Source organism: Copadichromis virginalis, linkage group LG15 (assembly GCF_057382275.1).
Source record: "Copadichromis virginalis isolate Kocher_CV1m ecotype Utaka linkage group LG15, C_Virginalis_male_GT1.1, whole genome shotgun sequence".
Lineage (NCBI taxonomy): Eukaryota > Metazoa > Chordata > Actinopteri > Cichliformes > Cichlidae > Copadichromis > Copadichromis virginalis.
In genome coordinates, this window is record NC_140632.1 from 28,322,104 (window position 1) to 28,339,055 (window position 16,952).

Below are 16,952 nucleotides of genomic sequence, written 5' to 3' on the forward strand. Positions count from 1 at the left end.
TCAGGGGTGGAGCCTTATCATATGTGTTCACTTTGGTCAAGGTCAGAAAATGTATGACAAAATGAGAGGCAATAAGATTTTCATGGCGAGTCATCGAAATTCGCCATGGCGCCACGGCCTCACCGTATTGTGAAAACTCAAAAGCTCCGCAATTTAACATGGCACAAGGGTGTAGTTGACACTGACCAAATATGAAGGTTATGAAATCAAACCCCAAGGAGGAGTTCGCAAAAGTTCGAGGCATGGAAATGGCAAAATTAGAGCCAAAATGTCACCTTCTCTTCCAAATGGCGGACTTCCTGTTGGGTTTGCGTCAATGGGCCCACTGACTTTTTTGTTCGTCTTGGCATGATACACATGTGTGCCAAATTTCATACATGTAGCTGAAACGATGTGGTCGTAGGGCTGCATTTAACAAGGCATAGGTGGCGCTCTAGAGCCATTTCCCAGTGCTCATATGTAAAACCATTAAAATACAAAATTTTTCACCAGACCTGGCATGTGTGCAAAATTTCATGAGTTTTTGAGCATGTTTAGGCCCTCAAAAAGGCCCTTGTTTCGCCTGAATAATAATAATAATAATAATAATAATAAGAAACGGAGCAGATACAATAGGGCCTTCGCACTCTCGGTGCTCGGGCCCTAATAATAATAATAATAATAATAAGAAACGGAGCAGATACAATAGGGCCTTCGCACTCTCGGTGCTCGGGCCCTAATAATAATAATAATAATAATAAGAAACGGAGCAGATACAATAGGGCCTTCGCACTCTCGGTGCTCGGGCCCTAATAATAATAATAAACAGAGCAATTACAATAGGGCCTTCGCACTATCAGTGCTCGGGCCCTAATAAACAGAGCAATTACAATAGGGCCTTCGCACTATCAGTGCTCGGGCCCTAATAATAATAATAATAATAATAATAATAAACAGAGCAATTACAATAGGGCCTTCACACTGTCAGTGCTCGGGCCCTAATAATAAGAAACGGAGGAGATACAATAGGGCCTTCGCACTCTCGGTGCTCGGGCCCTAATAATAATAATAATAATAATAATAAGAAACGGAGCAGATACAATAGGGCCTTCGCACTCTCGGTGCTCGGGCCCTAATAATAAACAGAGCAATTAAAATAGGGCCTTCGCACTGTCAGTGCTCGGGCCCTAATAATAATAATAATAATAATAAACAGAGCAATTACAATAGGGCCTTCGCACTATCAGTGCTCGGGCCCTAATAATAATAATAATAATAATAATAAACAGAGCAATTACAATAGGGCCTTCGCACTGTCAGTGCTCGGCCCCTAATAATAATAATAATAATAATAATAATAATAATAATAATAAACAGAGCAATTACAATAGGGCCTTCGCACTCTCAGTGCTCGGGCCCTAATAATAATAATAATAAGAAACGGAGCAGATACAATAGGGCCTTCGCACTCTCAGTGCTCGGGCCCTAATAAGAAACGGAGCAGATACAATAGGGCCTTCGCACTCTCAGTGCTCGGGCCCTAATAATAAGAAACGGAGCAGATACAATAGGGCCTTCGCACTCTCGGTGCTCGGGCCCTAATAATAATAAGAAACGGAGCAGATACAATAGGGCCTTCGCACTCTCTGTGCTCGGGCCCTAATAATAATAATAAGAAACAGAGCAGATACAATAGGGCCTTCGCACTCTCGGTGCTCGGGCCCTAATAATAATAAGAAACGGAGCAGATACAATAGGGCCTTCGCACTCTCGGTGCTCGGGCCCTAATAATAATAATAAGAAACGGAGCAGATACAATAGGGCCTTCGCACTCTCAGTGCTCGGGCCCTAATAAGAAACGGAGCAGATACAATAGGGCCTTCGCACTCTCGGTGCTCGGGCCCTAATAATAATAATAATAATAATAATAAACAGAGCAATTACAATAGGGCCTTCGCACTGTCAGTGCTCGGGCCCTAATAATAATAAGAAGAAGAAACGGAGCAGATACAATAGGGCCTTCGCACTCTCGGTGCGCGGGCCCTAAAAACGGAGCAGATACAAAAGGGCCTTCGCACTCTCAGTGCTCGGGCCCTGATAGCTCGTGGTGTCTACAAATGGTATAGATTCTAGAAGTGTGATGGTTTGCCCATTTTTGCCGATCCCAGCAAGTTCTGCCCACAATCAGATTTCTCATAAAACCTCATAATTCCATTCTGGGATCCCATATCAGCTCAAACCGGATGGAAGGCATACTAGACAAAAATTTGATACTTATTGGCAAAACTACATTTTTTCAGTGAGGATCTGCTTGTTCACTGATGGAGGGGTCGAAGCTGAACTGATCAAGTGAAGTTTTTGACCATGCAAGGTGACAGCAGACAGGTTCAGTAGGCAAAATACAACCCGAGATTTGTTTTGGTGAGACTGTTGTGGTCTGTGGGTGGTTTTCCTTTTTGTGATTACACACTGTCACATTACAAAGCGCCGGCAGGTCATGTGGGACCATCTGTCCTTCTAGTTTAGTTGAATATGAGGTGCAAGTGGATACTTCTGGAGGATGCACCAGCAAATGCACCGAGAAGTGCCACTAACCAAGGGAAGCTGGGAACTGCAAAGGCGTTCCTAGACCACCAAGAACCGCAAAAGCACCAAATGAATTGAACCATCCTTGGGACTTAATTGGAATAGATCTGTTTGTGGTCATGTCTCACCTTTGGTAATAAAGGAGCCATTCCTACTCAGGGCGGAGTCTTTGCTGGAGGTAGAGTCGCAGCGAAGCAGGGGCTCCGATTCATCAGGGAAGAAGCCTTTGGTGCGGTCCACTGGTGACTGCTCCAAACCCATGCCACTGACCCGGCCCATGCTACTGTTGCTGGCAATGCTAATAGGAGACTCTGTGGGCTTCTGGATTGGACTGTGTCTATTGCTTACATTCCCTGAGGTCATCAGCTGGTTGATGTCAAACTGCAAATATGAAGGAGGAGTGGAAAGTGAGGAAAAGAAGAGGAAGATGATGAGAAGGGGAATTGACAAGAGGAAAAAAACATTTTAGGAGATTGGTGGAAATGGCTCTTAATGACAATATGATTGATGATATATGGCACAAAGGTCCAGAAGATAATGACCTTTAGTTGAATCGCTGAAAGTGCAGAGACATATTATATTTATGTAAAGTAGATGTTAAGTTTGACATGCAGGCTTTTACAAAGAAACTTTGAATGCACTTGCCGGAGAAACTCACGGTAAGATGCAATGTGATAACACCAAAAAGTTCCTGGCTACGACTGACTCCCATTAACAAGATCTGAACATTTGGGTAATACTAGTGAGCTCTCTCTCTCTCTCTCTCTCTCCCCCCCCATGACACATGATGTTAACGAAACAAATGAAGCATCAAGGTAAAAGGAATATATACTGGCCTGAAGTTTCTCACTAAATTTTCTGAAAAATTAAAACACAACTGCATAGGTCCCTGGCCAGCCAATCACCCGTGAGTCCTGGAACGCTTTGATTTCGACAGAGGAAGGCAGGGCCACATGAGGCCGGGGGCCGTAACATCCCTCCCCTTAAATTACCAACTATGTTGGGCAAAAGCAGATATTAGGAACTGTAACAAAAACAAAGAACAAACACCACAAAACATGTTTACAACCAAAACAGACCATCAGCCAAAACATTTTCAGACCCCTTTTTGTGGTGAATACTTAAGTTGTATTCCTGCAGCAACAGAGCCCAGCGCATAAGGCGCTGCTTATGATTAAACATGCGAGCAAAGGACACAAGTGGGTTGTGGTCAGTGTACATAACAAGAGGTAACATGCTAGACCCCAGGTATACGTGAAAGTGCTGAAGAGCCAACAACAAAGTCAGGGTCTCCTTTTCAATGGTGGAGTAGTTTAACTGATTTTTATTAAACTTGCGGGAAAAGTAACAAACGGAGTGGTCCAAACCCTGCAAGTCTTCTTGCAACAGCACTGCCCCAGCCCCGACAGCACTGGCATCAACCTGAAGTTTGAATGGTCGCGTCAAATCAGGTGCAGCTCACACAGGAGTGTGGCAGAGGAGGGCTTTTGCACTTTCAAAAGCATCTTGACACTCACTTGACCATAGAAACTGAACCTTTAGACTGAGTAGGTCAGTCAGTGGCTTGACTACAGAGGAGAAATTTTTACAAAAGTTTCTGTAGTAGCCCACCATCCCTAGAAACCTACACAACTCACGGCTGGTGCTAGGTGTGGGGAACTCTTTAATCACTGCCACTTTTGGTAAATGGCCTGGTAAATGGTAAATGGCCTGTATTTATATAGCGCTTTACTAGTCCCTAAGGACCCCAAAGCGCTTTACATATCCAGTCATCCACCCATTCACACACACATTCACACACTGGTGATGGCAAGCTACATTGTAGCCACAGCCACCCTGGGGCGCACTGACAGAGGCGAGGCTGCCGGACAGTGGCGCCACCGGGCCCTCTGACCACCACCAGTAGGCAATGGGTGAAGTGTCTTGCCCAAGGACACAACGACCGAGACTGTCCAAGCCGGGGCTCGAACCGGCAACCTTCCGATAACAAGGCGACCTCCCAACTCTTGAGCCACGATCGCCCCACTTTTGCATCAATGGGCCGGACCTGTCCACGTCCCACCTCCCTGCCCAAGTACGTCACTGTAGCTTTGGTAAACTCACACTTAGCTAAGTTGAGAGTTAGAGTAGCTTGAGCCAAATGGTGAAATACCTGGCGTAGAGTTTCCAAATGATCTTTCCATGTTTCAGTATAAATTACTAGATCATCTAGGTAGGCACTGCAGTTGGACAGGCCACGGAGGACTTTATTTACCAGCCTCTGGAAGGTGGCAGGAGCGTTACACATGCCGAATGCCATAGGTACATACAGTGGGGCAAAAAAGTATTTAGTCAGCCACCGATTGTGCAAATTCCTTCACCTAAAATGATGACAGAGGTCAGTAATTTGCACCAGAGGTACACTTCAACTGTGAGAGACAGAATGTGAAAAAAAAAATCCATGAATCCACATGGTAGGATTTGTAAAGAATTTATTCGTAAATCAGGGTGGAAAATAAGTATTTGGTCAATAACAAAAATACAACTCAATACTTTGTAACATAACCTTTGTTGGCAATAACAGAGGTCAAACGTTTACTATAGGTCTTTACCAGGTTTGCACACACAGTAGCTGGTATTTTGGCCCATTCCTCCATGCAAATCTTCTCGAGAGCAGTGATGTTTTGGGGCTGTCGCCGAGCAACACGGACTTTCAACTCCCGCCACAGATTTTCTATGGGGTTGAGGTCTGGAGACTGGCTAGGCCACTCCAGGACTTTCAAATGCTTCTTACGGAGCCACTCCTTTGTTGCCCGGGTGGTGTGTTTTGGATCATTGTCATGTTGGAAGACCCAGCCTGGTTTCATCTTCAAAGTTCTCACTGATGGAAGGAGGTTTTGGCTCAAAATCTCACAATACATGGCCCCATTCATTCTGTCCTTAACACGGATCAGTCGTCCTGTCCCCTTGGCAGAAAAACAGCCCCATAGCATGATGTTTCCACCCCCATGCTTCACAGTAGGTATGGTGTTCTTGGGATGCAAGAAGTATTCTTCTTCCTCCAAACACCACGAGTTGAGTTTATACCAAAAAGTTCTACTTTGGTTTCATCTGACCACATGACATTCTCCCAATCCTCTGCTGTATCATCCATGTGCTCTCTGGCAAACTTCAGATGGGCCTGGACATGCACTGGCTTCAGCAGCGGAATACGTCTGGCACTGCGGGATTTGATTCCCTGCCGTTGTAGTATGTTACTGATGGTGACCTTTGTTACTTTGGTCCCAGCTCTCTGCAGGTCATTCACCAGGTCCCCCCGTGTGGTTCTGGGATCTTTGCTCACCGTTCTCATGATCATTTTGACCCCACGGGATGAGATCTTGCGTGGAGCCCCAGATCGAGGGAGATTATCAGTGGTCTTGTATGTCTTCCATTTTCTGATGATTGCTCCCACAGTTGATTTTTTTCACACCAAGCTGCTTGCCTATTGTAGATTCACTCTTCCCAGTCTGGTGCAGGTCTACAATACTTTTCCTGGTGTCCTTCGAAAGCTCTTTGGTCTTGGCCATGGCGGAGTTTGGAGTCTGACTGTTTGAGGCTGTGGACAGGTGTCTTTTATACAGATGATGAGTTCAAACAGGTGCCATTCATACAGGTAACGAGTGGGGGACAGAAAAGCTTCTTACAGAAGATGTTAGAGGTCTGTGAGAGCCAGAGATTTTCCTTGTTTGAGGTGACCAAATACTTATTTTCCACCCTAATTTACGAATAAATTCTTTACAAATCCTACCATGTGGATTCATGGATTTTTTTTTTCCACATTCTGTCTCTCACAGTTGAAGTGTACCTCTGGTGCAAATTACTGACCTCTGTCATCATTTTAAGTGGGGGAACTTGCACAATCGGTGGCTGACTAAATACTTTTTTGCCCCACTGTAGGTACATAGGTACTGTAGAAAATCATCAGGTGTTACAAAGGCAGAGATGTTAGAGGCATGCTCAGTTAAAGGGACCTGCCAGTAACCTTTAAGAAGATCTAATTTAGTGCCATACTGAGCAGTCACAATACTGTCCACACAATCCTCAATTCTTTGGAGAGGATGTGAGTCAGTCACAGAATTCACCTTCCATAAGTCTGTAATGAAATGGGGCGAGCCATCTGGCTTAGACTCCACTATACAAGGTGAGCTCCAGGGGCTTTGACTGCAACATGGCTTCGCTAAGCCATGTTGCAGCAGATAGTCAGCGTCCTGTTTCATGAGCTTATGGGGGCTGGCTCGACAAGGATGCTGCTTAATAGGTTTAGCTCCCTGGACATCGATATCATGCTCTAGCACTGTAGTGTGAGTTGGCACACTACACAATAAACAGGTGTATTCACTAATCAAGACAGTTATGTCATCTTGCTGCTCAGAAGACAGATGTTCGAGCAAGCTCGGTAATGCTTTCAGCATTTCTGAGTTACACAGACGGGGTCTAGAACAGGTGGGATAACTTAGTTTTAAACCATCAACCTCGTCCACCCCTCCTTCCTCTAGGTGGCTTGAGGCTACAACAAGCACAGGCGATAGCCGGCCCTGGTGTTGATCGAGGATGGTATAATTTCAACATGCTTATGTGGCAGACGCGTGTTTTGCACCTGTGGTCGGGAGTGCAAATTACATAATCAGTCTCCCCTCTCTTTTCACAGACTTCAAAGGGGCTGCTATACCTAGCAGACAAGGCTGAGCCCAGAACAGGCAACAGCACAAGAACCTGGTCACCCACCTGAAAGGTTCTTTTAACAGAAGCCTTATCGTAATGGCGTTTCATTTTCCCCTGTGAAACAGCAAGGTGCTGTTTAGCCAGAGCATTGGCTTGGTTCAAACGCTCACGGAAGTGTTTTACATACCTCCTTACATTTACCTTGGAAACCCTGTGTGGGCTCAAAAATAACTCTTTCAGAGCTTTGAGGGATCCGCGTGGCCTATGGCCAAATACCAGCTCAGAAGGACTAAAACCAAGTGACTCCTAAATAGAGTCACGGGCAGCAAATAACACAAATGGAACTCCCTCATCTCAGCTCTTTTCAGACCGTAAGCAGTATTTGCGCAGCATCGCCTTTAAGGTCTGATGCCACCGCTCTAATGCACCTTGCGATTCAGGATGATAAGCAGAGGACACAACATGTTTGACACCTAGAGTGCTAGCCACTTGTTTGAATAACTTAGATTGAAAGTTTGAGCCCTGGTCAGTCTGTATGACCTTTGGCAGGCCAAACACTGAAAAGAATGTTGTCAACGCCTTAACAACTGATTTCGCTGTAACCTTATGTAACGGGACAGCCTCTGGGAAACAGGTAGCTACACACATGATCGTGAGAAGGTATTGCTTTCCTGATTTTGTTCTAGGTAGTGGACCCACACAATCGACTATGACATGGTCAAATGGCTGATCCACTACAGGAATGGGACACAACGGAGCTGGGGGTATTACTTGATTAGGTTTACATGCAATCTGACACATATGACAACTGCGGCAAAATTTAGAAACATCACGCTTCATACCAGGCCAAAAGAAATGCTTTAATAGTAGCTGGTATGTTTTTGTGATGCCCAAGTGTCCTGACCACTGGCATTCATGGGCAAGAGCCTGGATTTTCTGCCGGTACACAGCGGGCACGACAACCTGCTTAACATTACTCCATTCTGCACCTTCTGCACCTGGTGGAGACCACTGACGCATTAGAACATCATGTTCTACAAAATAGGCTTGTTGCTCTTTATTGACTTGCTCAGCACTTACCGTATGTTTGAAACAGCTCTGCAGCGTTTTATCAGCTAATTGAGCTGCTGACAGCTGGTCTTTGGTCAAGGGCAGCGAAGAGATCTTTGGAAATGGATCGGGCTCCTCAGGTTTCACTGAGTCTGGCGGTGACAGAAGATTGTTTCTTTTAGTTTGTACATCATTCTCCTCGGAAAATGAGGACATCAACACCGAATCAGAGAGAGCAACATCAGTATCTTTACGAGCTTGTGCTCGAGTAATTGCACAGGCTGGATACAGCCCAGGGTGCATGGAAACATCAGAGGTTTTCTGATTTAGGGGGTTGTCTAAAACCTCAAGACGAGGGAGCATTAACCCTCCTGCAATATCATTGCCCAACAACATGGCCACACCCTCTATTGGCAAGGATGGGCAAACAGCAACAGGGAAAAATCCTGTAACAAGTTTTGATTTTATAAAAACTCTGTGAACTGGTCTTGGGAGCGTAACCCATCTCTATCCCCAGTAGAACAGAATTAAAACCACATTCACTTTCAGCAGAAAAAGGTAAAACACAATCCTCTAACAAAACTAACTCTCGCAGAGCATCATGGTCACTCACTTTTGAAGCAACGCACCATTTATCAAAGAGAATACCCTTTTCTCTAGCAAACTCTACATAAGTTTGGGTCAGCAATTTCTTCTGCTGGCGAAACCTCTGGCTTCGGGGACTAACTCATATGCCTGCGAAACAGCTGTTTTAACTCACGCATAGTCTAAACTGTCCTTTAAAGAAAGCGAAGCCACCACCTCTTGGGCTTTTCCAGACAGTTTGCACTGTAACAAAAGAGGCCAAATATCACTAGGCCACTGCAACGCACCAGCGATATGCTCAAATGCTGCAATGTGTCAACCTCAGTTTCTCTAAAAGTGGGCACTAAAGAAATGCACTTACTGATATCAAAAGCAGAAGCAGACGAGGAGGTGGAACCGGAATTGTCAGCAGAGGTAGACGAGGCTTGTGGCTGAGACTCCAGCTCAATCTTTGTCTGCCTCTATCTCCAGCCTTCGTATTTCAAGCTCTAGCTGAGCCTGCCTGTTCTGGGCCTTCTCCTCAGCCTCCAATTGGAGACGTGCCAGCCACACTTTCAGCCAAGCTCCTTCTCTGCCTTCTGAACTCCCAGAGGAGAGTGGATCATAGCGAGGAAGTGTGCGTGGCGTTTTCCCCCGCTCATTCCCCTCGCCATCCCCACAAGAACCATTCTTGTGTGTGTGAATGGGTGGATGACTGGATATGTAAAGCGCTTTGGGGTCCTTAAGGACTAGTAAAGCGCTATATAAATACAGGCCATTTACCATTCTTGTGGCCCTCCTCAACTATGGTAGCTTGGTGTGGCACACCAGGGACCACAGGCACGCATGTGCTTTACCTCCATGCGTGAGATCAGTATGTGCAGCAGCTTAAGCTGTACAATATTTCAGGAAATAGTTTATTTCACCTTTTGACATTGTTAGTTCCACACGAGGTAGATGTTTACTACTGCAGACTAAACTTACATTTCTGTCACCTACAAGACACTTGCCTTTAATGTTACTATTACTCTCACAACCATACATAACCATAAAGTGGTGTACAATTCTGAATTTGTCAACCCTTTTTGCCAAAAATAGAAGAGGGCACTTCTCACGAGTAGCACGTGGGGAAGAAGTGTAAGCTGAGGGATGACTTAACAGATGTGCCACTCGTTGAGAGAAAGGTTTGGTTTGTTGATGATTTGAGTTTTACGACAGCAGAGGGACAGACTAAAACAGGTTTTACTGTAGCAGACAGTGAGAGAGTTATCTATGCAGGACAACTAACATGTTTCATATTTGCTTAAGCAGCAGAGATTCTAGCTTTAACGGAAGCGTGTGAAGCTGCAGAGAGACAATATACCCTGATAGGCAGTATGCATTTGCTACATTACATTTCTTTGTAGTGCAGTGAGTGAGACGAGGTGTGACAACCTCTACAGGGAAACCTGTAGCCAAGCCAAACTCTTGCAAAATCTGCTGGAGGCAGTGTTATTGTCCAGTAGACTTGCCGTTTGTAAATGTGCAGCACATATGTGAGGGAAAGATCCAGTTGCATTAGGGAAAGTTTTTGCAGCTTTAGGAGAACATGGTGTTAATATTTTAGCAGTACAACATTGGCAGACATGCAGGCCCACTCACCTACAGCAGGAAAACAGTTGTGATTTACAGAAGGAGCGAGCTTGCAGGTTGGTGTTTATTATCTGTGTGATAAACCAATACTGCCTTAGAATTTGTATAAGACTGCTGCTATTTTGAGCCATGGGCTATACCATGTCTCAACAGGAGGGAGATGAGCAGTAGTTTATACTCACTCTAGGATTATTAAATACTTTTAAAAAAATTGCAGGTAGAGAGAACTAATAGAACAGTAAAGTTAAGACTTAGGAAGACGGGCAGGACATGGTTAGACTGTATAGAATTCGTTAAGATGTACATGAGGATTACTCCAACAGAGAACGGTCTGACTCTTTGAGATTACATATGTTAGAGCATTTAGAGTTCTAGTCTTCTGTAGTGATGATAGAAAAGCAGAAGAGAGAGCATATTAGCAGATTAGATGCTTGAAATGTTTAAAAGTAAAGAAGTCATGAGAACAAATGATCTGCCAGATGATTCTGTTTCTCTGCAGGAGCAGAGTCTGAAGTCTGGAGATTGGATGTTGATAAGGCCATGGAGAGGAAGTGCTGATCCAGTCTGTGATGGAAAGGTCCCTATTAGGTGCTGCTGATGACGACTACAGCAGTGAAGATTGCTGGAAGAAACACTTGGATATATCAAGCACACTGCAAGAAGGTGACACACATCCAGGCCAGCTCGGAGTAAGTGGCAGGAAGACCGGGTACAAAGGGGCGGGGAAAGCCTCCACGGCCCTTCGTCTCAATCTGGTGATGAAACCAACTGAGCCACAGGTACTCATCAGAATGGCTGGGAATGTGCTGTGCATCTTCTTGAGCCTGTGGGCCCAGAGGGGGATGAGTGGTAAGACAGACCTGCTAGTCTGTCTCAAAGTATCTGACTTGCTGCAGGACATTGAACAGCTAAACGAACTGGAAACAGGCCAATTGCCTATGTGTATGAAGGACAATGGATTAGTCCAAGTTGGAGATTTACCATGGAACATGGTAACATCACCTATTCTTTTGTCTTCTGCAAGAAGGATGTAAACAGAGAAACCTTTTGTCTACATTTACATCATGAACACTTGAGGTTTTGAGCCAAGAAGATCAAAACAGCTTGATCCAATTTCCTTTACAAATCGTTTTCTGTGGTGACAACAGGACAGGAGAAGAGTTGTAAATGCAGATAATTCACCAGTTGACTCTAACCCCCACAGGATGCCTACAGTGAGAAGATTTTGGGGGGGGGGGGGGGGGGGTGATAGGAGTCAATAAAGAAGGGTGTTGACCAGGCTACAGCTTTGAAGTTAGCTGAGAGCCACATGGACAAACAATAAAGTCAACTGATGCGTTTGAATGCCTATGTCTGTATACAGTTGGATTGTAGTGACATATGATTTTTGAGAATGATGATTCTTCTTCTTTGACTTTTGACATTCAGTTGTTTACTTGCAGAAATACATAATGAATCGCACGACAGGAGTAGATGCACCACAAGGCTGGATAGCTTGGTTAATGTCTGGTCCTTGGTGGCATCTTCTTTTGAAAATATTAATTCCTGTTTTTGGACTGTTGATATTGATTTGCTTATGTATAGGATGCATTTTACCGTGTATAAGATCAATGCTAACTAAAATGATTCCAATACATTTGTTAATTATGTACTTTTATAACAACATGACATGACTGAAATTACTGACATGACAGAAGCGTGTGTATAAATGACGCCAGCGCTGAAAATGTCAAGCATGAGGTGCATGGCTTAGAATATACTACATAGGAATAATTTGAAGCATAAAAATAACATAACAGGAGGGAATGTTAGAGTGAATTGTTAAATGTTTGTCATTTTTATGTTTACCATTTGTACATTGTTTTAAGGAATTCTTTCTGTCCTTCCCTCCCCAGATTCTTAAGATTCTGGGAGGGGGGCGGTAGTGTTTTTTTATCACAGGAACATCCTTGTGAAGGTCTGTTTGATGTTGGTAAACTTCCTCCCCTTTGTATGGCTTCACTGTGTTATCAACCACAAAACCAGGTACTTTTAGTACATTCATGCTACATGCTCGCACTACGTGCTTTGCTCGCCTTTTTACCGCTCTGTTGAGCCCGTCACACTCAGCAGGTCGAGCTCGAGCTAAGACAGCCGAGTCAGATGAAGACACCAACAATCACGTTACTCATTGACAGACAGAAATCAGGCTGTTTCTGCGGTTTTCGGCCGCGGGGCCGGCCCTGCTGCTGGGCTACTGACGATTAGCTGTGGCGTTCGTGGGTGCGTGTGGGAGACAGCGAGGAGGCCGCGCACGGAATCAAGGATCAGAGGATGGCCCTCTGCTCGGACGAGACTTTTCAGGAACTATTACAAAGAATCCACGACATGGAAATGAAAATCAGACGCCTTGAGGAGAACGCCAAAAGCGAAAGCAATAAAACTCTGCCTGTGGCTTACGGCAAGCAACAACCGGGCGGACCAATACCATCAACACAGAGTGGGACCCCTCCGAGTGGAGGACGTTTGTCGGGAGGGACTCCCCATTCATCAGACCTTCTTAGACGGGAGACTCCCAGGAAGAAGATAAAGGAACATCGAAAGACACTCCAACAAGAAACAACTTCGATTATTCCTCTAAAAAATAGATTTGCGCCTCTCAGCTCATTACCGTCCAGCCCGCAAAGACTGTCAGCTGCAGAGCGAGGTCACCGGAATGTAAATAAAGATAAAACAACCCGCACGAAATGGGCAAAGAGAACAGAGATCAGGAAGCGAGGGAGAGCACTTGCTATTATTCATGACGGATCAATCAAAGGAATTGAACAGCTATGCATCAATACTAGTGTCTTTAATTGTCCACAAATGACAGTAAAAGAAATTTCTGAGAGGATTCCATCAATTATTGAGAATAACCCAGAGCTAGAAAAAGTTGTTGTTCATGCTGGAGCTGCTGACATCCTTTTGAAAAAATCCGAAATTTTAAAGAAAGACTTTTTGGATTTACTTCAGAACTTTGACAACCACAAGGTGCAACTCCACGTATCTGGACCGATTCCAGCAACGCCCTACGGTGAAGAATATAGCAAGATGAAATCGTTCAGCAGGTTTGTTAAAACTGTCTGTGCTGAAAGGTCAATTCGATATCTAAATAATTTTAAGATTTTTTGTGGAAGGAAGCACCTGTTTACAAGAAATGAACGTAACATTAATAAGAAAGGTCAGAGGCTTTATCTTCTGAACTTGTCTCACGTGAACTCATTGCCCTGTTCTCAAATTGAGATAAAGACGTCAGTATCAGCTGAGACACACAGTGGACGCCAACCAGCTGTATCACACAGAGACCATGACGTACTTGCACCTTTCAGTGATAAGCCTGCCAGAGACGTATCAGCCAACCCAAAAACAACGGCACCTGACGACTCGAAAGAAACACAGAGTTTCAGCAACGCTGTGCAGAAACACATCAGTTGACATAGCTCAAACAGCTGAGTTACTATGCCAGCCCCCAACAACTTCACTTCCAGCAGAGATTACAGCAACTCCAGCCAAATATGCAGTTTCAACTCCGTGCAGAAACTCACCAGCTGATGCCTGTACACCTTCATCATCCTCATCCTCATCAGTGATCATATCACCATTTAAGTCGTTTCCCGAACCCCTTCAAACCCAAATAAACAGAGGGATTCATCTGACACCAAAAGTGGGACCACACCCACCTACTAATTATAAACAATGTGGCTCTCCACTCCACCTAACTGAGTCTGATATCTGATACCGACCGGATGCCGTTACCGGATTGCATCATTTCCACCAAAATGTGTCCGGTCACTCTCATTCATATATTAAAAGCAAAATACCAGTTATTATAGGCAACAGATCCTTACACATTAAAAGTACTTATAATCAAACAGAACAGAATCTGAATATAATACTGTGCAACAATAATCTCTCAATCACTAAAAGAAATATTAAAGCAGCTGCACTAAATATTAGATCTCTATCAGGGAAGTCTCTCCTAATTAATGATTACATCATTTCACATGATATACATGTTCTCTTTCTTTCAGAAACTTGGTTAGATGGAAATTCAGAACAAGCTGTATTAATAGAGACTCGCCCAACTGATTATCACTTCATTAGTGAGACCAGAAAAAAAAAAAAAAGAGGTGGTGGTCTTGCTGTAATCTTTCACCAATCACTAAACTTTAAAAAAGGTATCGCTAGGTGAGTTCAGCACCTTTGAATATTTAGCTACTGAAATAAATGAACCAAACAAAGTTTTATTTTTAAACATATATAGACCACCAAAATCTAATACAAACTTTTTTAATGATTTCAATGACCTTTGCTCTGCAATATGTCTAGACTATGACCAGATAGCAATTGTGGGAGATTTTAACATTCATACTGACAAGCTTCAAGATAGCGGAACAAAAGCATTAAATTATGTCCTCCATAACTTTGATCTAATCCAGCACTTTAGTGAGCCAACGCATAATCGAAGACACACTCTGGACCTACTTATTAGCGAAGATCTAAATATCTCTAACATTGCCGTTACTGATATTGCATTATCTGATCATTTCTGCATTTCATTTGATAGCAACATCTTAGCCAATATACCTAATCAGAGTAAGATCACTGTTAAAAACGCTTCTTTGGAGAAAACTCAGCTGAATATTTTAAACTGATGTACACTTCCACCTTGTTTAAATCACCAACATCCACCAACACACATTCAGTAAACAAACTGACAGATGATTTTCTATCCAAAATCTTAGACATGATGGATAAGATTGCACCATTCAAGGTTAAAACTGTCTCTAGTAAAAAGAAGTCTCTGTGGAGAAGTGATCCACTGGTATGTAATGAAAAAAGAGAGTGCTGGCATGCTGAGAGAAAATGGCAGAAAACTCTACTCCAGGTTCACTGCGAGATATATAAAGAGAGGCTGAATAAGTATCAGCTAGCTCTGAAGGATGCAAGGGAGTCATTTTTCTCTGAGATTATTCATAGAAACAACAACAATGCTAGGACATTATTTGCTACAGTCGAGAGATTAACCACTCCTCCAGTGGAAATAGCCCCTGAATTAAGCTCCACCAGGGCCTGTAATGAATTTGCCAGCTTCTCTATTGAAAAGATCTTGAAAATCAGAAGATCGATTGACACATTAGTTTCAACCCCAATACCGACGTTAAGCCCAATTACCACTTATGCAGAGAAAATGACTCACTTTCAAACAATAAATCAATCAAGCCTCGATAAAATTATTGAGAATCTAAGCTCTGCCACCTGCTGCTTGGATATATTACCGACAGGTTTTCTTAAAAAGGTCCTCCCAGCCATCAGGGAAGATCTGGTCCAAATAGTTAACGCATCCCTCAGTAGTAATATACCTATAGCTTACAGCATTTAATTTAGCTAGTTTAGGAAGATTTCACTTTTCTAATAGTTTCACAGGCTAATATTTTTTAAATAGACCACCACAAACAACATGTATCCCTTTAGAAATAAAGTGTGATACTTCTAAAAAACACATATTCACACCTAGTCACACTCTGTAACAGTTAGACAGAGGGGGTGCAGTTAGGCTCCCAACAGTCTGTAAAAAGGTATGAAGCAACAAAAGAGGCTCCCTTATCAAGAGCACCCCAGCCCAAAGGTGTTTCTTCACAAACAGTTAATTCCCACACTCTGTAACAGTTAGACAGAGGGGGTTGCAGTTAGGCTCCCAACAGTCTGCAAAAGAAGTCATGAAGCAAACAAAAGAGGCTCCCTTATCAAGAGTATCCCAGCACCCATCTCAACTGTAGTTCCATACATTCCACATTTTTTAATTACAAACAAACGGTTAATTCCATTATCTTATCTTATCATGTCAGAGGCCAACAGAAACCTTGTCCAACAGAGTCTCCAAAGGCTTTCCACCTTTCTTCCTTACAACGTACTCTTTTATCTCTACATTGCAGAGGTCAACTGAAAGTAGCCCCACCTATATAAAAACACCCCATCAGACACACAGTATTTTCCTCAGCACTTCACAACTGCCACAAGGTATATCATTTTAACTTTTTATTTTTTCACCTGAATGTGCGTTGGAGCCGACTTTGCTACCCGCACAGAGCGTTTCTGACAGCCGGGCGCTGCTTATACAATAGAGAAAAGCAACAATACAGAGTGTTTCTCTGCTCCAAGAAATCTGAGGGCCTTTCACAAGGTAAGCATGTCTGTTATACCCAGGGCATAAATGTCTGTATGTCAGTGCTGATTATTCAAACCCTTTTTAAAATGTGACACATATGTTGTCCGAAAATATTTCCTCTAAATTTGCAAAGTTACTGATTTAAAAAATATATATTTTCGAACTTTTAGTTGCATGTCAAACATATTATAGACTCTTTAGCATATTTATATAGCTAAATTCACAATGGTATAACCGTGCTAAATAAAAGAGGCCCAAGCACCAATGCACT

The 16,952-nt window shown here is 43.5% G+C and overlaps 1 protein-coding gene across 2 annotated transcripts in view; it reads right to left on the reverse strand.

The window, feature by feature from the left end:
* Positions 1–16,952, reverse strand: part of tnfrsf21 (tumor necrosis factor receptor superfamily, member 21) — a 180,085-nt gene that overhangs the window by 34,449 nt on the left and 128,684 nt on the right. Inside the window, exon 5 of one of the 2 annotated variants that reach the window (XM_085432836.1) lies at positions 2,694–2,946. The exons of the other annotated variant lie outside the window; for it this stretch is intronic. Within the exon in view, the coding sequence (XP_085288962.1) occupies positions 2,694–2,946 (253 nt within the window). The remainder of the gene's footprint in view (positions 1–2,693; positions 2,947–16,952) is intronic. 2 annotated transcript variants of the gene reach the window in all.